Source organism: Enoplosus armatus, chromosome 16, assembly GCF_043641665.1.
Source record: "Enoplosus armatus isolate fEnoArm2 chromosome 16, fEnoArm2.hap1, whole genome shotgun sequence".
Taxonomy (NCBI): Eukaryota; Metazoa; Chordata; class Actinopteri; order Centrarchiformes; family Enoplosidae; genus Enoplosus; species Enoplosus armatus.
Genome location: NC_092195.1, coordinates 14,625,789 through 14,649,854, shown reverse-complemented (window position 1 = coordinate 14,649,854; position 24,066 = coordinate 14,625,789). Strand labels below are relative to the sequence as shown.

The 24,066-nt window shown below is 39.7% G+C and overlaps 3 protein-coding genes and 1 long non-coding RNA gene across 6 annotated transcripts; 1 reads left to right on the top strand and 3 right to left on the bottom strand.

The window, feature by feature from the left end:
- The first annotated feature begins 970 nt into the window (after window positions 1–970).
- On the top strand, window positions 971–4,532 carry dnajc8 (DnaJ (Hsp40) homolog, subfamily C, member 8). Its single transcript, XM_070921524.1, has 9 exons — window positions 971–1,046; window positions 1,620–1,721; window positions 2,241–2,297; window positions 2,428–2,494; window positions 2,662–2,756; window positions 2,856–2,927; window positions 3,206–3,297; window positions 3,491–3,566; window positions 3,675–4,532. The coding sequence occupies exons 1-9, from the start codon at window positions 975–977 to the stop codon at window positions 3,795–3,797; spliced, it is 756 nt and encodes a 251-aa protein (XP_070777625.1). The 5' UTR covers window positions 971–974; the 3' UTR covers window positions 3,798–4,532.
- A 3,136-nt stretch (window positions 4,533–7,668) lies between these two features.
- Window positions 7,669–16,123, bottom strand: clk2a (CDC-like kinase 2a). 3 transcript variants are annotated; one of them, XM_070921224.1, is made up of 13 exons: window positions 16,003–16,123; window positions 14,531–14,748; window positions 14,102–14,387; window positions 12,843–12,933; window positions 11,923–11,989; window positions 11,552–11,668; window positions 11,268–11,434; window positions 10,606–10,700; window positions 10,224–10,353; window positions 9,825–9,907; window positions 9,558–9,637; window positions 9,340–9,430; window positions 7,669–9,169 (listed from the first exon to the last, which is right to left on the bottom strand). In XM_070921224.1, exons 2-13 carry the CDS (start codon window positions 14,746–14,748, stop codon window positions 8,981–8,983), a joined length of 1,614 nt encoding a protein of 537 aa, XP_070777325.1. In that variant the 5' UTR covers window positions 16,003–16,123; the 3' UTR covers window positions 7,669–8,980. The 3 variants fall into 3 exon arrangements, with proteins under 3 accessions (XP_070777325.1, XP_070777326.1, XP_070777327.1); XM_070921225.1 differs by lacking the exon at window positions 16,003–16,123 and adding an exon at window positions 15,651–15,671; XM_070921226.1 differs by lacking the exons at window positions 12,843–12,933; window positions 14,531–14,748; window positions 16,003–16,123 and having other exon boundaries at window positions 14,102–14,123.
- A 485-nt stretch (window positions 16,124–16,608) lies between these two features.
- On the bottom strand, window positions 16,609–17,381 carry LOC139299469 (uncharacterized). The gene is made up of 2 exons (XR_011598781.1): window positions 17,260–17,381; window positions 16,609–17,169 (listed from the first exon to the last, which is right to left on the bottom strand). It is a non-coding gene; the product is annotated as an uncharacterized lncRNA (long non-coding RNA).
- Window positions 17,382–17,410: 29 nt separating this feature from the next.
- On the bottom strand, window positions 17,411–21,657 carry LOC139299259 (histone-lysine N-methyltransferase SETDB1-B-like). The gene is made up of 8 exons (XM_070922164.1): window positions 21,488–21,657; window positions 20,710–20,840; window positions 20,419–20,601; window positions 19,266–19,412; window positions 18,868–19,069; window positions 18,651–18,724; window positions 17,501–17,691; window positions 17,411–17,419 (listed from the first exon to the last, which is right to left on the bottom strand). Exons 1-8 carry the CDS (start codon window positions 21,655–21,657, stop codon window positions 17,411–17,413), a joined length of 1,107 nt encoding a protein of 368 aa, XP_070778265.1.
- Between the last annotated feature and the right edge of the window lie 2,409 nt (window positions 21,658–24,066).

The following is a 24,066-nucleotide window of genomic DNA, read 5'->3' as shown; positions in this document are numbered from 1 at the left end:
TGTTCATTATGAAGTTCAGTAGTGGTTCCTGCAGTAAATGATAAACATGGCTGGACCACTGTCACCTGTCAGTAGTCTACCTGTGCGTCTCGTCCCTTCCTGCCTCACAGTGTTTAAATGAAAGGTAAAACTGTGTGGAGGCAAGTGGTCTAGGTCTGTCCCAGATTGGAGCATGGATTGCAAGCCTTAAAACTTTTTTTAGGCCATTGGGCTAAAATTAATTTCTAAGCAGCTGAGCAGACTGTAAAACATTGCCATAGCTAGACGTCGAAGGAGCTTTGGTTGCATGCACGGAAGCTAACGGGAAATATGCCATATGCCAGAGAAACGCAATGTAAAGCTCGGTTGGTGGTCTCAGGATGAAATATGTGGATCTAAACAATACGTAAACTTGTCGGGATGTCTTCGTTAAATCGCAAATTAATCTTTCTCTGCTCTATAAAATTGAATTTGATGATATCACAAGTGCAGTCTTATATTGTGTGTGTGTGTGTGTGTGTGACAACACACTTAGTAGTTGCGTTTTTATCTAACACTCAAACGAAAATAATATGATGATGGCAACTTCCCAATGTCGAAACGGAAATGTTTCCTCTTTCCGTTCCTGACTTTTCAAAATAAGGCATGTTATATTTTTGACTGAGTAAAATAAATAAATACGCCTCCTTATATTACAAGTTAAGTTTCGTATTCTCCGTCCCCTGTACAGATCATTTTTATTTAAGCAGCTCTCTGATAAAATTTAGTCTCATATTTGTAAAGCCATTCTAACAAACATAACCTTGCCTTTTTATTAATTCCAGTTTAAATCCATAATTACATATTGATGTAAATTAATTCATAGAGATATGCTTTTGTTATATACCGAGTAAGCACAACGCACTGATGAACTTATAACAAAAGAACGATTTGCATTAAATTTACTGTATGGTCACGTGATACTAATACGTCACATGTAAACCAGGGAAAGGAAGATGGCGGCCGCCGGAGGAGAGCCCTCTTCTCAGAATATGTCGGATGAATTATTTCAAAACTTTATCTCGGAGGTACGATAAAACTTGTGAGAATGTATGTAAAGTTTCGGTCTCTCTCCGTACATCGGCTGGAGTCGGTTACTTAATGGTTCTCGTGTTTATCACCTATGAGGCCTCGCAGACATGAGCATCAGCTAACGATAAGAAGCTAACGTTTAGGGAGATGTTTTGTGAGCAGCTGCGTGTTTGTAGTGTCATCAGGACACCAAAGATCGTCTATGATTTTTGTTTCATTTTCTCAATTACCACATTACCACAGTTGGATAAATATTAATTATTCTATACACTGACGGTGCTGTTAGCCTCCAGTCTGGTAGCTCTATGAATTGCAGTGCAGCGTAACTACGCTTTGGCCAGTCACATCATATCATGATTATCATACGAATGAGGTCAGGCTCCAAGAAAAGATGCAGAGCAACCGTCTGTTTTATCACGTTTTACTCCTGAATGCTAGCTGTACTCACACATCACCAGAAGAAAGACATGTTAAGAACGTCACCAGGAAGTGCTGCTTCAGATGGACGTTGCAGTTTGACTTTGGTTGTATGTTGAAGGTTTTAACGGTCATTATGTGTTTTTTGACAGGTGAAGCAGATTGAGAAGAGAGACTCTGTGTTAACCTCCAAGCAGCAGATTGACAGACTGCTGAGACCTGGCGCATCCTACTTCAATCTCAATCCCTTTGAGGTAAGTGTACTGATGAAGTGTTTTCATCATTGATGTATTAATTATTTTGTCAGTTAATAAATGTTACTTTTAGATGCCAATAATCAAGTTACTAGAGCCAAAGATGAGTCTGACCAACAGGCAAATAACCCCACGTATTGATTTATAAGGACGTGAAATGGGGAAAAACAAGCCACACATCTTGGCTATAAGTATTTGGTATCTTGACTTAATGAATAGCTAAATGTGTTGATCCATGTATTGAAATACAATTCAGTGAAATTGAAATCTAGTTTCTGACTTAATTGGTCAGAAATTCTAATTTGAATATGTTTTCTCTTCCATAATGTTGCCACTGTCTGTATTTACCAAAAACCAAATCAGAGAAAAATGTGCTGATTTTTTGGGAGACTTTTATTTACAATCAGTAGGCTGACAAATCTGCTGACGTGAAGCTTTCATCAGAGCATAATAATTATTTTATATTGACACTAAGATGCGTATGTAGAATATACCTACCAATGTTCACATAATTTTCAGGTGCTGCAAATTGATCCAGAAGCAACAGATGATGAGTTGAAGAAAAGATTTCGGGCGGTAAGCAAAAAGAAAAAAACCTTTTTGTGATGACACGACTTGCCTGTGGACGTTGATAGTGCCCTTATGTTTTTTGTTTTTGTTTCTGAATTACTAATGTTTTTACTAATTCTTCTCTTATACTGTGCAGTTGTCCATTTTGGTACATCCAGACAAAAATCAGGATGATCCAGACAGAGCACAGAAAGCCTTTGAAGGTAAACTAAAAATACATTGGGCATCATTAAACTGATGGAGTCGCATCATGTTGCCCAGTTTGTGGTTTTGTATGATGTTAACAAACACAGTAAAATAGTACATTCAGCTTCTGTCTTTCAGTAGATGAAAAAGAAACTTGTACAAGATTAATCTCGCTGTCTTCTAGCTGTGGACAAGGCGTACAAACTCCTACTGGAACCGGAACAGAAGAAGAGAGCCTTGGATGTGATCCATGCAGGAATAGAATATGTAGAGCATATGGTGAGTGTTCAACCTGTTCTTTTAACTTTCATTCTAGACCTCCATGTTAGTGTATTTGTGTGGTAACATTTTTATTCTGGCATACTGTGCTCCCAACAGGTAAAGGAGAAAAAGAAACAGTTGAAGAAGGATGGGAAAATATTGGATATGGAGGAGGACGACCCTGAAGTGGTAAGTCAAAGTCATAGAAATACGTACTGGGAGTGTTGAAAATAAAATAAAAATCTGATTTATTTATTTATTTATTATCTTATTCATTTAAAAAAGATACAAAATATTTTAAAGTGAAGGAAGATCTGGATTGGACATGCAGTTAGATGTACTGTAGCTGTCAAAATTATTTTAGATAAATAGGATTCTTATGATGTTAATATAGCAAATATTTGTCATGGTCATGTCCATTAATATATATAAATAGGTTATACATGACTGAACTTTTTCTTTTCCAGTTCAGGCAAGCAGTGTACAAACAGACCATGAAGCTGTTCGCAGAGCTTGAAATCAAGAGGAAGGAAAGGGAAGCAAAGGACATGCATGAAAGGTAAATGACACACTGTATATTTACAACCTGGTCTTTGTTCTGTAACATTTGTTAACCTGCCTTCACCCCTTTTTATTTATATGTCCAAATCATGTAAATGGTGATTATAATATCTGATTAAAATGTTATTACAGATTTCACAATTGAAACATGTACTCATTCAGAATGTCATGGATTTCTCTGAATTTACCAGGAAAAGGGCAAGAGAGGAAGAAATCGAGGCAGCAGAGAAAGCAAAGCGAGAGAGAGAATGGCAAAAAAACTTTGAGGTGCGTTCCTCCATGACTGTGGTTACTGAAATAATAAATGTAAAAACATAATGACCTTGCTTTTGGCATGTTTTAAATGACCATTTGGTTTCGTAACATATTTGTCAGGAAACAAGAGATGGGCGTGTGGACAGTTGGAGGAACTTCCAGGCCAAAGGCAAGAAGAGCAAGGAGAAAAAGAATAGGTCCTTCCTCAAGCCTCCAAAAGTCAAGATGGAACAGAGAGAATGATGCTGTAAAATGGGACTTTATTACATTAAACTCACTGTTAAAGACCCCAGTTCTGTGTATCCTCACCTCGTCGTCTGCAGTCAGCTGTGTAGTCGTCATCACACAGTCATCTGGACACTTCCTCATCCTGACCCTGACAAACGTAGTTTTGTACTTGGTTTTCTAATGTACATATCTGTGATCTGGACCCCGAGATCATACCTGCCCCGTGTAAGAAAGAGAAATGATGCATCTTCCACTTCTGTAACTGACGAGAAAAATGTGGTTTGTCATTATTTTTGTTCTTTATTTTTTAAAAACTAAATAAAGCTTGGTCTTAACAAGCCTACTGTACAGTGGTGTACAAAGCTGAGTCTAAACTTATAGAAATGCAGCTAGGTTTAGAGGTTATATCAAAATGTATGTGGAATTATTGTTTTTGAGGATCTGGTTGCAATTGTGGATCACTTTACAAGCCAATACAACACTGACCGAATTTACAGACAGTACCTTGAAATAAGCTGTCAGACCGGAGCAGAACAGGAAAATATTTCTGGACAGTGCACCAGTTCACAGAAATTGTTAGTGTTTTGTTTTAAGTCTGCAGTACAAATGCAAAACTTGCATTCATTTCCTTTGTCTGAACCGTGAGCCAGTTCATGACAATACCCATTTAGTTCTGCATGTCTTACATGTATTCACTAAAATACTGTCAATAAAAACACCAAACACCCGACTGGTGTTTGTTGCACATTATTTCCTATTTATGTTGTTTTTAAAGAAAATGAATAAAATCCTTTTACCTGCTTTAGATTTCAAAACATTCCACAAAATGAAACCAGCTCAGGCGTGTGAACACTAGATGAATGAAACTAATCATTCAAGAACATGCCAGTAGAGATTTGCTCAATTTTATAATCATATTTAACAAAAACAGTTGTGCTCATATAGCAGACACATGGACACAAGTTGAGTTGAGATTGATAGAGTACAATTTGCAAATCATAACCATCAGGACATACAATGTTATGTTTTCTAAGAAGAAAAAATCAAAAGAAATGAAGACTAATCCGAACAAGTTCATCTTTCCCCTTTTCTTGGGTTATAAAAAGGTGTGAGTCTGTGTTTCATTTTCAACTCAAGTCACCTTTCCTCCATGAGCCCTTTGTCCTTCAAGTTTCTTGAGCATGAGGATCATTTACAGTCTGATTGTCCTTGAATGTTAGGTGTCACATGACTTTGCACTGATCTCCTGCAGAAGCAGCGACAGCAGGAGATCCATTACTGCCTCCCATCAGCCCATCTAGACTGAGGCCCTGGAAGGCTCCGAAGAAGGAGTCGTCCTTCACTGGGGCTGGTTTCCTGGCAGCGGTGGTCTGCTGCATGTGGAAGAAAACGGTGAAAATTGTTGCTTTCATATACTGAAAAGCAAAACATCTTTGTTGTTACTGTGATTTTACTGCTCACTTACCCTTGGGAGGCAGTGGTGGCTCCTGAAGTGAGTTCTTCTCACCAACCTCTCAGCGTTCTTCTTTGCCAGTATGGCTTGCTGCCGTTTCCTTTGGCAAACACCACAGAGCAAAATTAGGCACAGCACATGGGCAAGCAGCTTATTCACGTGTGGAACAGCCTTATCCTCATTAAGCCAGGTCTGTCTGGCCAAGAGTCTCAGCTGGATTACAAGACAACATCTGAATACTTACAGTCAGAAAAGTATGAACACAATTAAAACTAATTAGCAAAAATGGAAACAAATGAATCATTGGATGCCAAAATATCCCTACGAGAGACTAGAACAGCTGATTGAATGGCTGTGTGTGGATCAGATCTTGACCCTACCTTTCTCTCTTCAGCTCAGCCTGGTACATTCGGTGCCAGGAGTCCGGGACTTTCTGGCTGCTGCAGGGAAGGCTTCTCCTCCTACTGACGCTCTTCCTGCGGGTGAAGCTGCTTCTGCGGACAGACTGGCTCCTCTCGGCCCCTCTCTTGGCGGGAGCGTTTTTCCCCGACACACAGCTGGTGAACTGCTTCAGGGGCGCACCCAGCGACATGAAGGAATCCATTTCAAGAGTTGTCTTGTGCTGTCGTCGTCTGTGGTGTTATCGGGTGGTGTCTCCCAGGCTCTGTGAGATAAAGAGTCAAGACATCAGAGTGTAATCCTTTAAGTCCAGATCAAAGGTCAGTCTTGTTGTCCATCTTTTCATTTACACCATGAATGAGGCTTTTGTCTGCTTTCATTTTTTGAAATGCCAATAAAGAAAAAGCACCTGAACATTATCATCCACCTAAATGTACAATTAGAGCATCTTCAGTCAACCTATAGTCTTCTACACGCCCTGTTCGCAATGCTGTCACACTTTAAAGTGCAAATGAACACAAAATACTGTATATGCCTTAAAGAAACAATGGGACTCACCTGCAAGTGGTATCTCCTGTAGACACAATCAGCTGATGGTATCATTTGTTGTCGTGAAGCGTAGTAGAGTCCACACGTTGCATTGCTTCCAGTCCTTCAGTTTGTGTGCCCGTATACACCTCTGCTCTGTCACTGTCTGCTCTTATGGGGATTTGACTGATGACCTCGCTGGCCCTCAAACAGGATTAGCTGAAGACGCAAGAGTCGTTTATCTCATTAACGACAGAGTGGCTCCAAACAAACCTGCACAGGAAAACAGCTGCTTGTTTACATTTGAAATAGCTCATATGAACGTCTGTCTACAGGTGGGGGTTGGACTTCAAACAAGGTGGTTGTAGTCCCATTCTCAATTTCAGTGGGGAACACCGGTATAGTTCGCGTTTAAGTAACAGCTGATGAGATAATTTGGGGATACAGTTTGTCACAGAGGAAGCCAGACAGATGGAGCGTGGAGAGACTCTGACGCAGAGGGCATTTCTTCCTTGTCCCGAAAAGACAGGGAGACCTGAGTCACAGGTTGAATGACTCATTTCATTCACTGATTCATTCACACGGCAAACTCAGAACTGAATCCAGGTCAAGAGAGATAAGACTCCCAAATCCATCCACACCTCCACAATCACTTGGCTTTGATGCTTCACTGAATATACACGTAATGTATTCCAAAATCACTGACTTTGTCTGTCTGTCTTTGTTTGCACATTTCAAATTTCTCAAGTCAAACAGCCACCTTACATTACTCATTATATCTGCACATATACCATTTTCTACTTATCTGATCTAAGTGACCCAGGACACAAACCTCCAGGGGTCCAAAGGGTCCTACCTCTTCTGTGTGCCAAGTACAATTTTAACGAGGTGGTAGAGGTCCTATATTATGTTTTAGTCTCGAGTCCCGTTATTTAGCAGGGTCCTTTGCTAATATCTGGTATTTTTTTGCTGTAGAGCACCCTAGCAGGTTAACCCATTCATTCACAGGACTAAAGTAAAGGGAGAAAGAATGAGGACAGTGAATGAGGTTAATGAAGCAATGATAGACTGGCATGTTACCAACAGATTGGGAAGCTTACGTTACGAAGCACCTGTTGCAGCTGATCTTCCGTGTTTCCCTCTCTCCCTCTTGACAGGGTGACCGCTGCACTTAGGCTTTTGAAGGAAATTAAAAGAGAGAAGGGTAATAGGAAGCATACAATAGCTGTATGTGTGACTGCCAAGAGGACAAAACATCAAAATTGAGAAAAGTGGTTTCACAATTAAAACTGATATTAAAGACATGATATACTGGTCTGCATGCCTGAGCAACTTTCTAGAAAAACAATTAAGGCTTACCAATTAATGAGTTCACTTAAATAGAACAATGTAGACACAATATTTGACCTTCACTTACGCATTTCAGACACACCTCTGATCTTTTTTTAATCACCCAGCAGCAGTATTAAGCGGTGCGGTAAGAGATGGACTCAGACAGTGATGGTATTTAAAGACAGAACGCCTCCCTTAAGCTACCAGAGGCCCCAACTGATACTGAGAGCACCATAAGCCTTTGGCAAGGAGGACTTAACTTTAATTCTACACAATCATACATATATACAGTTTTATACGCTTTAATTTCATACAAAAAAAAAACAAGTCATGTACAGATGGGGGGTGGGGACTATGACCTTTTGGAACTAAAAATAAATACTGTCACCAGGAGTTGTGTGTGGCTCATTGGCTACCACCAGGAGCTGTGTGCTTAACCTCAATGGACAGACTTCAGATCTGACCACATCACACATGGAAAAGGCAGTTTATGTTTTTGTTTTTTGTTTAAAAGTATGTGACAATGTTCCCATGACTAATGCTGAACTACTAGGAAGCCACTGAGCAGAACATTAACGTGTCACCCACACCATCCCACCCCTTCATACATACACACACACACACACAGTCACACCCAGAAAGCATTGCATAACGTAACAAACATATCTATCAATAAGACAGGCCACAGAGGCCTGTGTGTGTGGAGTGTCCATCACCATTATCATCTCATTGGCGAATAATAACAACAGGCCCAACGACCGGAGATTAAGGGCAAGAGTCTCCATATAAGGGATAATCCTTTTATACATAAAAAAATAAACATAATGCAATGCAACTTAACAAAAAAATAAACAAAAACTTGAGACACTTAGTCTCTGCTGCAGATACAATGTCCAAGGAAATATGATATTCAATTTGAATTATTTGATGTTAGCATAATAGAATATCTTGCATGTCTCCATGTTTAGAATTATGTAGGTGAGGACTTGCGCTGCATACACAGCTCTATCTCCTTTTTACCAGTTCCTTAGACTTCAGAATCGGAAGACATTTCTTCCCCATTACTGACTTATTGTATAACTGTTTTTGTAGTGCTCATTTCTTTAGAAAGGTGAATTATTTTCTTTACATGCTGATGAAAATAATAGACGGACGGACGGAAGGGAGGAAGGTGGTTCAGAAGTCAAAAGGAAGACAGGAGCTGCATAGAGGGCTACTTTTGAGGCTGTGGCCGCTAGAAAAGATTCATTGTGAACTTTTTTCAGTCTTTCGTGGGTTATTTTGGTCTCTCTGCTACGAAAACATGCCTCTTGTGGCTGCAGAGGTGGATGTCAGAGGGGCAGGGTGGAGGAGCAAGAAGTTAAGGTGTCCATGCTTTAATGACAAACGACAGAACATTCGAAGCCCAGAGTGATTCAACAGTTCACCAGCTCCACATATAAAAGACTTGATCTCCTCTGTCATTCAGTCTTTAGAGGCTCGCGGGTCACCGGCTGATGTCCCGGTTGCCCTCCCAGTTCTTGCTGCCCGCTGCCTCGCCGCTCCCCCCATTCTCAAAGAAAGGGTGTTTGAGGGAGTCGGCCAGCACCAGCCTCTTGGAGGGCTCATACTCCAACATGCTTTCAATGAGGTCAAACAACTGGTGGTGCTCCTCCGCCTCCGACAGCAAGTACCGCTGACAGGGGAAAGAAGGATGGAGAAACAGATTAAGAGGGATACTGAGAGACTGTCAAAAGAAGAACTGCAGAATACAAATCAAAAGACATTTTTGTTCTTTCAGGAAAATGCACTGTTAGCACTTTTTAGTCCTGCTGATCATATTTCTTTCTTTCCACTTCCTCTTACCCGTAAGGGTTTGCAGTTTTCTCTGACATATTTCCCCGCTGAGGAGCTCTCGTCCCAATCCAGACGACCACGATAGAAATACTTCTGCTTCCTAGGAGGGTACAGAGATCAGTGTGAGCTGTGTTCAAGTGTGTGCATGTCACTTTCTATATAAAAAGGTGTATTCATAAGTGTTACAGGCACTTTTATCACTTTGGTTTGTTTGTATGTTCTCTCACCTCGTCTTACGAATCATCCTAGAGGGCACTGGACCTAGGATTCTCTCCATCATGGCCAAATGCTCCCTGTTGTCATGAGTCTGAAAGAAGTGTGAGTTACACAACCATGATTCAGCAGGAATGAGGAACAGACAGAAAGATGAATGTTTTACTGATGAGATGTTGGCAAAATTATCAGTTTATCAATATCAAAGTAGAAAACCACTCCTAAATGGCCCAAACATTCTCATTTGAATGGGGCCTGACAAGGTCTTGGCTGTACTGTACCTGAAACAAGGTGAAGCCCAGGTAGTACTCAAATAGGATACAGCCAATGCTCCACACATCACAGGGATGGCTCCAGCCCAGCTCTGAAGGACGAAAACATGTTATGAATATATGAAAACACAGAGAAAACTGTGTGATGTGTGGAGACTACTCCAGGCTGGGATTAATGCCTGTTGATATCACACAAAATTATTCAAATGACCAAGTATTTTTGCTGCATTTCAACTTGTAGAAGGCGGCCCGTTTCTATAAGAAACTTGCAGGTAAATCTACAGAGTCTACGGAGCAAAGAACTGTGTTGCGCCAACTGAAAGAGACACAGGTGTTCATCTCAAAACTGATTTCCCTATTGAATGTCTGGACCTGATGATGTTTTCAATTAATCTATTGATACCTCACCTAGTATGACCTCAGGGGCACGATAATGCCGCGTAGACACAATGGTGCTGTGGTGCTCGTGGTCAAAAGTGGCGCTGCCAAAGTCCACCACACGTACTGCCGTGCTCTTAACCGTCCGCTCTTCTCGCTTCTGAAAGATAGAAAGAAAACAAGTGTTTCTCAGAACTGTTGAGCTTTGATGAACTACGTATTATTCAAACTGCAGCTGTGGGTATTTCATATTTTGTATTAGTATTCATGAGACCTCCAAGCAATATCTATTGGCAAAATTTCAACATAGGTCAGTATCACAGTGAGAATGGCACTGGTTTATCAGTACAGTCAAAGTCTACAGACAAAAAATGTTTTACACCTTTTTCCTTTGCATTCTACTACATCTTACCTTTTCTACATTGAAAGACATTGTGAAGTCTGAGTTGACAAATAGGATGTTCTCAGGCTTTAGGTCTGTGTGTGTCAGCTTATTGTCGTGTAGAACTATGCAGAAAAAAAAAAGTTGATTGGTTATTTAGACTCGTTTAACAGTAAATTAACTTTTACACAATCCATCTTCTAATCATGCAGTGTGCTTAATTCCTTTCAGATTAATGAGACATGCTACAACATATAATGATGATAATAATATAGCGTAATAAATACAGGAGAACATGAGCAAAACATCTGGAATAGTAAAAATCCAAAGAATATATACAGATACTGACATTTGAATTCTACATTACAGCATTATTTTCCTCCTGAGAAGCTTAAAAAGGTAAGAGACGCACTCCTCTGCTTGGCCTTTGGTGTTATAATGCCCTCATGTGGCTACAGGCTGACAAACAGAGGCTTTCAGACTTTCAGTGTTTGTTGGAAAACTACACTTACTTTACAGACATTAAGACAAGTTCAAATTATGATATCTACACGGAACAAACTAAATTTAAGCTACTTTCTTCTCGTTAGCAATAAGTTTAAATGTGTGGCATTAATTGCATTCTCAATTCTCCTAATCATACAAGTTTGTTATGTATTACAATCGAATAGAGGACATTAAACAAAACTTACACTTCACAGCGAGACAGATTTGGTAGGCCATGTGTCTGACCTGACCAATTGAGTAGGGCAGGTAGTTGTTTTCCTTTAGAAAATCGAAGGTGCTGAGAGCTAGCAGCTCAAAGGAGATACACATGTGACCATGGTAGTCAAACCAGTCATACATCTGTACACACAGGCTGCAAGATAAACAGGATACAAGTGTTTTGACAGTTATGTAGTGGATAATTTATGGCAACATTACAACCTCCATTACTTAATTAACTGCAGTACCACACTACTCAGTCAGAACTCACAATTTGTTTTCAGGGTCCTTTTCATTGATCTTCTCTAATACATTGATCTCCAGACGAGCTGCTTCTTTGTACTTCTCCACATTCTTGATAATTTTCAGGGCAACATGGGCTCCTCCCCTGTAAAACATAAGATAGTATGAAGCCAAAAACAGAGGTTGAGCAAAGAACCTGTAAGTCACTTTCTTAAGGCCCTGACCATGAAAATGAACTTGCTTAATGTACATACACACACAAACATGCTTGTTTGTAAAAAAAACAAAAAAAAAAAAAAAAAAAAGTCAATCACAGTGAGCAGGTATTCCCTACTGGGGGTCTTGTAAACAGGACCCTAGAGGGACAGTTGTTGTTTTTCAGTGTTAATTGACACACACCTGCGATGGTCAATGCATTGCATCACCCTCCCAAAGGTGCCTTCCCCCAAAGTGCTGACAATCTCATCTGCAGCACAACACAGAGAGAAAAGGAAGAGAGAGGGGGAGCGGGGAAAGAAAGAACAGGAGCATTAGACATGTGGGCTTAAGCAGGGATACATAATGCAAAAGTGTAGACAGGCGTATCAACTCCCGCCCATCCCCTTTTCAAATGGCTGCCTATTCAATCTGGCAGGCTTGAAACACTTTGAGGTAATCTATGATAACTGATGTGAAGAAAATAAGGGGGCAAATGTAAAGCGCTCCCTTCCTTCGATGACCAATTTGCAGCTATTGAAAATAAGGACACATCCTTTCAAGATGTGGCTGTCTTTTGCCCAAAAGGACACGGGGGGTCATGTGTAAAACTGGAAAAATGATTAGTATTTCTACTAAAACAATGCATGATCCTGAAAATGAACGTGTTAATAAAAATGTACTGTCTATATGTGTGACAAAAAAAAGACTAAATAGGTGATGTGCATGTTAGATGTCTACTAAAAAAAAAGAAAAGAAAATCCCTGAAATCCTCATAGCGGAAAATAGCTATCTTAAATTACAGATTTAAAACAGTATCTGAGTATTAATCTGAAACGCGACAGAGACAAACAGCTGCAAATGGGATTCTATGTTTAGGAAAGTCAAGTAACCTGTGAAACATAGAAAATGCTCCACAGCTTAAAATCCTAGAACAAAAAGGAGAAGGTATCTAAAGTCCCTCTCAAAATCTTCAACATTCTTGCAATCCACCCTGCTATTTCAGCTAGAGCGAAGAGCATTCTAGCAAGGCATCATCATCAGGCACTCCCATGTCATGTAAATGCTCTATGCTTTAATACTCATATGGAGAAGGGTTACGATAGAGTAGTGGCAGTGAGTACATCTCTCTTGCAGGACGTCCCCACTCCGACAGATCAGGTGCCCTTCCTCGTCGTCCCTCACACTCAGTGCCCGCGTCCGGCTGTTGCTCCGCTGTTTTCACACCCAAACCACCATCAGCAGGTCACGACACGACCGCAGGGAACAGGGGGTTTTCAGGGGCAGCCGCAGCCACAGCGTCAGGCGGCACAGGTAGACGAGGAGGGAGGAGGAGGGTGGTGTTGGTGGTAGTTGTGGTTGTAGGTGGGTTTGGTGGTCATGGGGCGATTCACGCATGACACCACGTGAAGGAAATATATAACGATAGGGATATAGTGCAAGGGAACAAGTCAAAGATCACATGTTGTCCTCTGCTCCTCTCCCCCCTCTACCTTTAAACCACAGCTGCTTACAAACAAGGAAGCAACTGGCATATCCATTCATCAACGCAAAAACCAATTAAGACAGTAATATAACTAATTCAAAACTTATCAGGTTGACTTTTCAGATTAAACAAGATGGAAAATAAAATGAGGAGACCATATGCAATCAAGCAGGAAATATTTTAAGATAGCCCCAACATTTATACTACATCCAATTCAACCCCTTGCTCACTTAGACTTACACTACTTAATACACAGGTGTGGTTGAACATAACTCACACAAAAAAAAATGCATTTTAACAAATATAAGACATTTTAAATGCCAAAAAAAAATCTGCATTCAATTTAAGTCTTAATTTTGCATGGTGTTTGGTAGAACATTTTCACTTTTTCTTTTTTATACCCTATCTGCACCAATGTTCAAAAGTGGCCAACCAACTGCTACCACAGGCATTTAGGTCTTTTCCAAAAGAACTGACAACATAAAAAAAACATTATGAGGTAGGGCCACAGACACTGAATTAAGTGTGACCGAGAGTAACCAGACTTTCAAAAGGAAAAGTTAAAGAAGCTATGATGGGTGTGTATCTGAAGAGCAGCAAGAGTTAGTGGTTGAACATCAATGAACTACTGAAAAAGTATTTGCATAAAAATGAAAATGCTCTTCCAAAAAGAAATGCCAATTTAAGCAAAACCCACTTAAACAAAAAATAAAACAAAGCCCCTCTGACAGACCAAAAACAAATCATAAAGATTGTACTACTTACCAATTCCAGGAGCTGTGAGGAAGAAATGGTTAGAGAAAAACAGAGACAGACAGAGCTGAGTGGAAGAGACAGAGATGGTAGGAGAGAGGATGAGGAGAGTTAAAACACAATCTCAGGTCTGGCTGTACTCACCGAGGAGGATGGGCTATAGGACCTGGTTCTACGCCGCCTTCGTTTGTGCTTACGCCTGCTGCCTTTCCGCCGATACGACTCATCCCGTTCGCGCTCCCTCTCACGGCCCCGTCTGTAGTCGTACATGTTTGGAGAGAAGTCACGTGGATAGTAACTTTCAGCTGCTCCATGTGGTTCCCTTTCTCTGTCCCGTTCTCCATCTCGATTCTGATCCAAGCGCCTGTATCCCTCGCAGTATCTTCTGTCAAATGGTCGGTGCTCCGTAGAGCGATTGTCAAAGCTGCGACTGAATCAGAGCAAAGATGCATACATTGAAACAACCAACTAAACCTAAAAAAAAATTTTTTTTAAAGATCTGCAGAGTTAGTACTTAGAAATGAATTTTCAGCATAACAAACCAAACAAATCTCGCTATACACAAATACATACCTCCTTGAGCGTGCAAAGCTTCCGTCCTGTCTGTGTCCCCGTCCCCTTCTGTCTCGGTCTCTGTCTCTGTCACTGCTGGAGGAGTAAGTAGGTGATCTTCTGTGGCGGTGTCTTCGCCCTCTGTCTCTGTCCCTGTCTCTATCTCTGTCTCTGTAGCGGTCTTGGTGGCTGCTTCGACTGTCTCTGTCCGAAGACGAGTACCGTCTTGTGTGAGGCATCTAGTGGATTATTAGAAGGACAAACAAAACATGACTCAGAAATTAAAAAACAATGAGGGTAAAAATGTGGCAAAAATGCTCTTTAATGCTTGTTGAATTAAAAACTACAGGTAACAATTGCACATACATTCAGGGAAACCCCCTTTTTACAATTACTACTATTCACGTTTTTCTTCTTGTAAAATATTCACATGAGTGGGACAGCTCCACTGCCAGACTCTAAGTGATTCGTGGGAGTCAGTAGGAGGAACGAACACATTTGATCCAAAACGAACTGAATAAGTAGCCTGAAACAGTCATTTTTAGCACCCACGATACACTGTATGTGACCATGTAAACGTTAACTTCACTGTTCAATAAAGCTGCCCTCGAAAAAAGACCAATGGCTCCTTAAAATTTGACCAAAAGGGCTGATTGACGACAGCAGCTTAGTAAACAAACTTGGTTAAAAAAAAACGTTTTTGTGTAGGAGGCCTACTTGAACACAGCCAACCACAGAAATACACAGTTCAACACTCAAACTTTTACCAGCATCAAGATGAAGCATGCAGCTAATAAATCTGTGAAAAAGGATAGTTAGAGCTAGCCAATAGTTACAACTAGACGGGCAATTGTAGAAGTTGGCCGGGAAACAAAGAATGGTGATCAAAGGCTGGGATGCATTTTAATAACCCTGTTGAGTGATCCTATTAAACTATTAACGTTAACAACCCACCACTGTTTAGCATAAATACAGTGTCGTTTCAAACGATGGTAAACAATGCACACATTGACTAGTGTTTTCAAGACACGACTAATGATAGCCATTATCAGTAAAGCGTTAACTGAGCCAGATTCGTAATATAAAACCATTTCAAGTTCATAATACGCTTCTAAAAGCGTCGCTGATGTTTTTTACCTACCATGTAAGACGATGCTTTAGTAACATTACACTGCCGTTAACGCTGTTGTTTCCAGTAAGCACTAGGGCATTAAGTACTATAACTTAATGTTTATACCGTTTTCAAACACCAACACATTAACAGCAAAAATAGCTTTAAACTCAAACTAGCTAACCAACTGACCAACGAGCGACGTACTGGCTGTTAGCATGCTCTGCTAGCGACATTAGCTAATGTAAATAATTTGGCCGCCATCTTAGCTACGTTTATCAGCTAGCTAGCTAAACAGCTACTTTAACTAGCAGTCGTACTAACCGTTTCCTCGGAATGTGGCTTACTTAACAGCACGGAACAGCTCGTGTATAATATTTACCGTTTTAGCAGCGAGGCCTGTACGTTTGTCCCACAAGAAATCCGTGGTGGCGTCCCAGTGCTTTTTTTTTATCTTCTTGCTAGCCCGATGTTCAAAGCTCTGTTGGTAGCGAGCAGCCAGCTTTTTCTGCCTTCCCTGTACTGCTAGTTCTGGATCAGACTGGTGGCGCTAACGCCTCCCTGCGCCCAAAATGAAATTCAGTCCTGTATGCACATAGACAACCTCACGACTAGTGAGCGCAACACCCTAAAGCTGCAACAGTCATAACAAAATAATATGGTAGTCAAAATCGCATGTTTGCAAAGTTAACTAATATAAATGTTGAATGGCGGAGAAATGTTTAGCCTGATGTTTTGTTTTGACTCGAGAATTATTTTTATTTAATTATATCAGACCTTTATTGTAAGTCAGAATTTGAATTGCTACCTTATAATTTGTATTCTTTCAATTTTATTATTATAATTGACTAAGTCAATAATGTAACTATTTCATTATTCTGACTTATCTCACAATTTTGACTTACCATAGTTTGTAGTTCTTAACTTCATGTACATCTAAAATAGATGCTCCTTTTTAACAAGTTGAAATAAGGTAGAAGAAAATTAGACAATTTATTTTTTATTTAAGAATGAAAAAACTGTAATAGAAAAACATTTATAAAGAATGCATTCTGGTTTCAAGACAGTTTGACAGTTTTCAGCCACTCTAAAACGATGACCTTCAGCAGCACGTGTGTGTGTGTGTGTGTGTGTGTGTGTGTGAGTCCCACCGCAGACCCCAGGAAGAGTGCGGGGCTGTGAGGTGATTTCTGGCATCGTGGACACAGTCTAAATTGCATTTCAAGTGACACACAGGGGCCCCAAACACACTGAAATGCCATTGTCCACAGTGATATGTGTCACAAATATAAAGCATGTCTGATCTGAACTGATTTTCTCCAGAGGCAACAGCACCCGGAACTTCCCAAAACAGCCATACTGGATATTGGGGGACCGCTACAGCATTCATGCTCTCAACAGGCGTGTGTGGAGGCCCAAAAACGCAGAAGCCTGAGAAAACGTCCTTGGTGAGCAACTGTCAATGAACGCATGGGGCGCCATCTTGAAACACAACACCCAATTCTCTTAACACAGTCATGGGTCCATCAGTGTGCCGACTTGGATGATTCTGAAGTACACAAGACAAGGAAATACAGAGGAGACAAATTAGATATTAGGAATAACTCCATGATTATATTAGTTTAAGAATTTAACTTACCATTTACTTTGATTTATTCTTCTGCCCGTCATCCTTTTTCAACTCCAAATGCTGCCTCATATTACTCATGTGTTCCAAGCGCAAGGAGCCTCGGTAGATCCACTCCTTATGTTGAGCTTCCTAAGCATGATGACACACAAACTACTGTAAGTCACGGAATCTAAATAAATATAACAGGGACAAAAAAACACCAAGAATCCAGCTGGAAATAGTTCAGAGAATGTTGTTTAAAGACACTGACCTGAAAAACGACCTGTATCAAGCTGCAGTCGACTTCCTGCACCTCACACCTCTGCTGGACTCCATTTAATTCTACATTAATTATCTGTCCAACCCTGTACTGGATCAGGGGCAGGTAAGGCCAGGCCTTTATATAGTCCATCAGGAAATTCTTGTGGGTGCCATCTGGAATATCGTCCAAAGGGTCTGTCACTGTCACATGAAAAGGGAAACAAAGTCTTGTGTCACTGACAGAACAGAGTTTACCACTGAATGTGCATTCACTTTAGGAATTAGATTAAACTCTACTTTGCAAGGGGGACTGTTCATGGTGGTTGTGTGCAAGATGCCAAAGATAACATAGTATGTATACAAACTAAGCTGACTTTAAAAAGTTAATTTTTTTTAGAGGTAGCAGACCTCTATCCCTTTCCTCACATCACAAAAAAAAGCTACTGTAAAATCTAAAAAGCGTGGATGCGATTGACACAGCTATACATATACATCTTAACTCTTAAATCGACATATTTCTTTGATCAATGTGTCAAACGTCAGAAATCACTACCACTAACTGCTTCTATGTGGCCTGAAAATTATATCAGTCACTGCTGATTAGTTAGGGCCAAAACAAACACACAATGTCATGCTCAATATTGAAGTAAAAATTATATCTAAATTCTGTCTGATTTCTGTTTATCTACCTTTTAAAAATTGATATCAATAATTATTCATAAATTGATCATTGCTCCTAACCCTACTTTTGAAAGCCTTTTCTTTTTATATATATATATACATATATTTGTGTATTAAACATAATGTCTGCTTCCAAGTGGATGACGAATGCAAAACTGCAGGCAAAGCAGCATCATACAGAACAAAGGGAAACACAATAAATCTCTAAATGAATAGTCTAAAGCTCCAGAACAAGCATGTACGTTGGTCCTGAGTACAATAAATGTCATTATTAGGTCAACGTTGGATTTGAGAAATGATGCCACTGAAAACATATGATTTTCATTTAATGCAGAATTGGCTGGTTTTCTAATTCTTTAATCCTTTAATCTTATTAGTAACACCTGTGCTTTTCCAAAATGTCTGAGACCCAATATCAGCATATCCCGTTATTTAATCTTCAAACCAGTCCACGTGTGAATGAAAACACCCAAACTTACATGGTCTGCACACCAGGTGAAGTAAAGGTATGCCAACATAGACCGGCGTGTGATCGTCAATAAAGACCAGGAACCTGGAAAATAAAAGCACATTTTTTATCAAACCATAATTTGGCTAAAGCAACTGCATTTTATCTAGGAAACTTTGAATTTATTAAAAAAAAAAAACATTTTAATCTGACCTCATCATAAAAAGTTATCCATAACACACACAAACCTCATGCGGTTTCTTCTGCTGGGGAGCTCTGCCAGGACACCAGGACAGAACTGGGGCCAGTCAGCTTGACACTTGGCCACCACTCGAGCACCGACAAACAGCTGTTTCATATTTGGCATGCAGTCAAAGGCAATGTGGTGACCAGAGACGAGGCTCTTCCCCTTGTCCTCAAAACTGATCTTGTATTTCAACCTACCATCTTCTGCAAAATAAATAAATAAAAAACACTTCTAGTAAGCAAAGCCCTCTTTAAACAATGTCATATGAAATTTGTGGTGGCTACAATTCACGAGCAAACTCCTTTTCTTTGTTGTGGCACTGAGGGACAAATGCATAATAAGATCTCCCTTAAACTTAATACCGGTCAAGTTGAAGACGAATTTTCTTTTTTTCCTTACCCTTTGTTACTATTTCTATGATTTCCCCCTGTTGCCAGCTCATGGCCCTCCTTCTGGCCAGGATATTCATGTTCACACTGATCTCTCCTTCAGGCACGCGAGGAGGGGTTTTAATGGCTTCGTCATTGGATTGGCAAAGAGTTGATACTAGGCACGCAGAGATTACTCCTGTTAGTGGAAAAGGAACACAACATGTTAACATCAACACTGATTAACTTCAGGTAAATGAATATAGCTAATAAGCATATATGCCTATATGCTTATTTTAAAATGTTAAGAAGAGACGTTGCTCCAAATAAGTGATGTCTAAACATCCACCGACCCAAACACATGACAACAAATTGTCAAGGTGTGTGTGGTTATATCAGTTAATTATGTTTGGTCAGAACAATTTCGCAATATAGGTTATAAAACATGAAACAGCAAACTCTCTGGTCACTGTAAAAGTTTACCTACATCTTATTCTCTACAATACATTAACATGTGTTCAAATCAGACGTAACAGCTTAAGGATAGTACTGGTTAGCAGAATACAATAGTGAGCGAAAAAGTCTAAAGAGTCTAAATTCTAAATATCGGTTCCCTCTCAAAATCAGCAGAGGAATAAACCCTGTTTAACAGCTGAGGATCTCCACCGCTGCTTTGTGTCAGCTGAAAGACATGCCACATAAACTTTAAGCCATGGTGACAAAATTACATATTTCTTTCTCGTTTTTTCACCATGACAGGAGTGATATAAAAAGGCATAAAGTATAATTTTTAGGACCAGAAATACAGTAATGCAACACATTTGAGTGGTAGGGGTGTTCATGTTTGTGTTTTTTGTGGACAATACCATTGGTGTTTGCTGGTCGTGTTGATTTTCTCTTGTTGTTGCTCTTAGTGTTGGTTTTTCCGTTGGTTTGGGGTGTTGATGTTTTTGCTGCGTTCATTTTAGCACCAGTACTTGTGCTGGCTTGGGGTGTTGCAGGTTTCTCATTCTTCTGAAATATTGTTCTCCTCTTGTTTGACCCAGTATTATAAATTGAGGTAGAATAATCAGAATCACTTGAGGCATCTTCTTGGTCCCACTGTATATCAGAATCCAAACTGTTTAAGGATTCATCTTCATCTTGACTCTGAGGTGTTGGTGGACATAAAGATCTGATCATACAGGTAGAAAGTCTGGTCAAGACCACCACTGGTTTTCTCTTTCGACAGATATAGCTTTTTTTGCCGTTGTCTCCATTGAGGATCTGACTGTCCTCAAGCTTTGGTAACAAACGAGTAGTTGCTGAAGAGCTGGGGGCTGGAGTCTCAGCATCAACAAACTCACGAGACGACAGAGAAGCATTTCCTACAAACAAAAAAAGCACAGGTAAAAATGTGCCTTTTCCAGAAACTAAAATGAGCCAGTTTGCGTGGTTGAAAACAACTGAGCAATTAGCAAAGGACACTGGCATACCAATGAACTCAATGATTTCCATCTTACCACAGCCTGTTATATTATCGTCATCATCAGAATCTGTGTCCCTGTAGTCCCACCCCAGCAAAGAGTATTGCTTCTTCACAATCTCTTCACATGCTGCCACAGACCTGAAAGACATCAACAAGAAAGACAACATGAATCATCAGCAAAGTATAAAAAAGAAACACTTTTTTATATGTTGGCTGTGATACATCTCATGTAAAAGTGAGCAGCCCACTGACATTTGGTATTTTGTATTCAACAAGACCAGCTCAAGGGAGACTCAACTTTCCTTCTTTGCAGCTATCAGGAAAACTCTAACTCCACTTTAGGCAGAACTTTCAGATTACACAGAGCAGAGACCCAGGGTTCAACCCCTCCTGCGCAGTAGTCAAGGGGCATGTCAGTAAGTTTTAGGGCTGGTTGACAAGTAGCTGGATCACCTTTCAGTTGCCACAGTTGAAAGAATCATTGCCATACTTGAATGGTTTAGAGATGGAGTGATAATGAATGGTCATGTGTAACTATACCCCCACATACTGTGTATATATGGGCCCTCTCCTTTTTATCAGTCCCACTTTGTCTCTCAAAGTTTGATGTGGTTTCACTTTTCGTTTGGGTTCATTTGTCTCAGTATTACTATCTTGTCAGTTGTTGTAACTTATGAAAAGTGGTTGTCCACAGGGGAAACCAATCAGAACACAATGGTTAATTACGGTCCAAAGGGCTTTTACAAGCGGTAGAAACAAGAGCACAGAGTAGATGTACTACTCACTCGCAGAGCTTCTGGAGGCGAGCAGCCTGTTTCTCCCTCCTTTCCAGCAGAGATTGTAGCAGACTGCATTTCTCGAGCACATCTGTGGAATTCAGCTTGTTCTTCTTCACCTTCTCTCTGATCCATTTTTGGAGCTCTTCTTTGCTCATCTCCATCTCATCCTCCTCCATGATCACTGCAACACACAAGATGTCAATGCTGAAGGTTAAGTGTGCAGCGGGGGTGGTGTTGAGGGGGCGGCACTCTTTAAATTCTTATTACAAAAGGAAATGTTGTTGTTCATAAGACTTGACTCCTCCCCGGGGTCACATTACAAACAAAATGGAGATTCCCTTGAGCTTAGTATTTATTATAACTGAGCAGCACCCGGGGGTGCCTGTACTATGACTACCCGCTAAAACTGCTTCACTCACTGCCTCAGATCTCGGCTTTGCGCTCTTCTTTATCGGGGGTGGGCTGAAATATCATCGGTTAGTCCTCATCCATGAAGCCCTTCATCTCGTAAAAGTTAAGCATTTAGTTCGCAAATACCTTAAATAGGGAATAAATGTTCCCTTTGTGATGAATGTCCATGTGAGTTTGGATACAGCGTCTTCTTCGCCTCGTCCTGCTGCGCCAAGCCGGACGAAGCTCACTGCTGCCCCCTGTGTTCGCACAGACGACCTACACGTTGACTTTCGCTTTTTTCCTCACTTTATTCAAAACCGTAAACAAATAAAATAATAAAAGATTAACATATATGATACAAGTTAAATCAACACCAGTGATGGGTAAAGTATTCACATCATTTCTCAAGTAAAAACAGAAATCCCATAGTGTAGAGATAGGTAGATTCGTTTTACCTAGGTGTGCTTAATATAATATTCACTTTTATATAAATTAAGGTAACCCAGAAATCCTTTAATTTGTCCATTATTTTGAAAAGGCAAACACTAAAACCCTTAAACAAACCTTAATTTAAATATCCCTAATTAAGTAGATTTCAGGGGGTATGTGATTATCCCATCAATTTACAGTACTTTTAAATATTTTACCTGTCAATTTAAAGTGTTAAGATATACACGTTCTCAAAATGCAAAAAGTAAACCCTCAAAAATGGCTTAATTTTAAAGTTGTTCCTCCGTAACCCACTAAATCTAAATAAAGCTAAATAAAGTGATAAAGTTAAGCAGAAGCTCATTCAGTTTACTATCATTTCAATAAGCGTTTGTTTCCTTTGTTCTGTGTTTGTAAAGAATACGACAATGCAAAAGATGGCTTGAGTGTCCTCTCCACTCCTGATGTGTATATAGTGTATTGTTACAGCTCTTCTGTCATTCTTGTCAGTGTTTTCTTTCAAGTACACACCAGTTTAACTAGTTGGAGCTGTCCTCTCTGCTACATTTCTATTTGTCTTCTAGATATGTGTATTAATGGGTCATCATAAATATGGACTAGACGCTGTAAATATGTGGACGTAGTTTCAATAAAGAGAACAAAGTTGCATATCAATTTTAAATCTGAGTTTCGGTTATTTGAGACTATCATTTTCTTACAAGTTACAAGTAATTAGAGGCACTGACACCGTGTAGTGAATGAAGTGTTGAGGCACACAGCAAAAAAAAGACAAAGTTTAACAAGGCTGAGAAATTAGATTGTTTTATACATCTAAGGAAATGAGGCTGTGGACACTTGCAAATGACAAGCTAATATACAATGTTTATTATTTACACAAACACGCAAGAAAACAGAATAAAATACAAAGCAATGAAATAAATGAGAATCAAACTGAAAATGCTGATCATTGGTTAGATGGTCACAACAACAAAGAATAAAAGGCTGTTGACTCTAAAGTGCATGTAAAGAATCACTGACTGACAGGACAACTTGTTCCCAGAAGTAAAAACAAATTATAAATAATAATAATACTAATAATAATAATAATAATAATAACAACCACACAACTGATAGTTGATGTAAGGCATCAACAAAAACATTTACAGTCCAACTCTGTCCTTCTTGCTTCCCAAAACCCACAGCACAGCAGCACAATATCCACACCGGCAAACTCCAACACAAGCTGAAGATGTAGCGCCTTCTCTCACTTTTTTTTAAATGTTACAACAAATATCTCATCAAGAGTTTTGCTTTAAACAATAATGAAAAAAAATATATGTTAATATGGCCAGGATGTTTTCCACAATGTTAATAATTAACAAGTGCACCAATGAAAACAGAAAAAGTGTTTGGATGGTCAAGCCAATTGTTACATACGAATGGAATGTTTTACGTTTTACAGCTTATCTACTCTGTGCTCAATAAAATGGATAAAACAGGGGTTTCCTTCATAAAAGTCTGCATTAAATGTATTATTTTAACTGTCAAACTGCGCTTGGTCTGTCACACTGTAAAAAAATAACATAAAATAAAAGATAATATTCTTGTCTGCGACATACACAATTGCTTTTTTTGAACATACAGACGCTTGAATATGCTGCCAAAAGCTGTTTTAAGATAAATTCACATTTTCTGGAAATTAGCCATTTGTAACAATGCGCAAATAATACACACATTTATTTGGAAACGCAATAATCCACAAA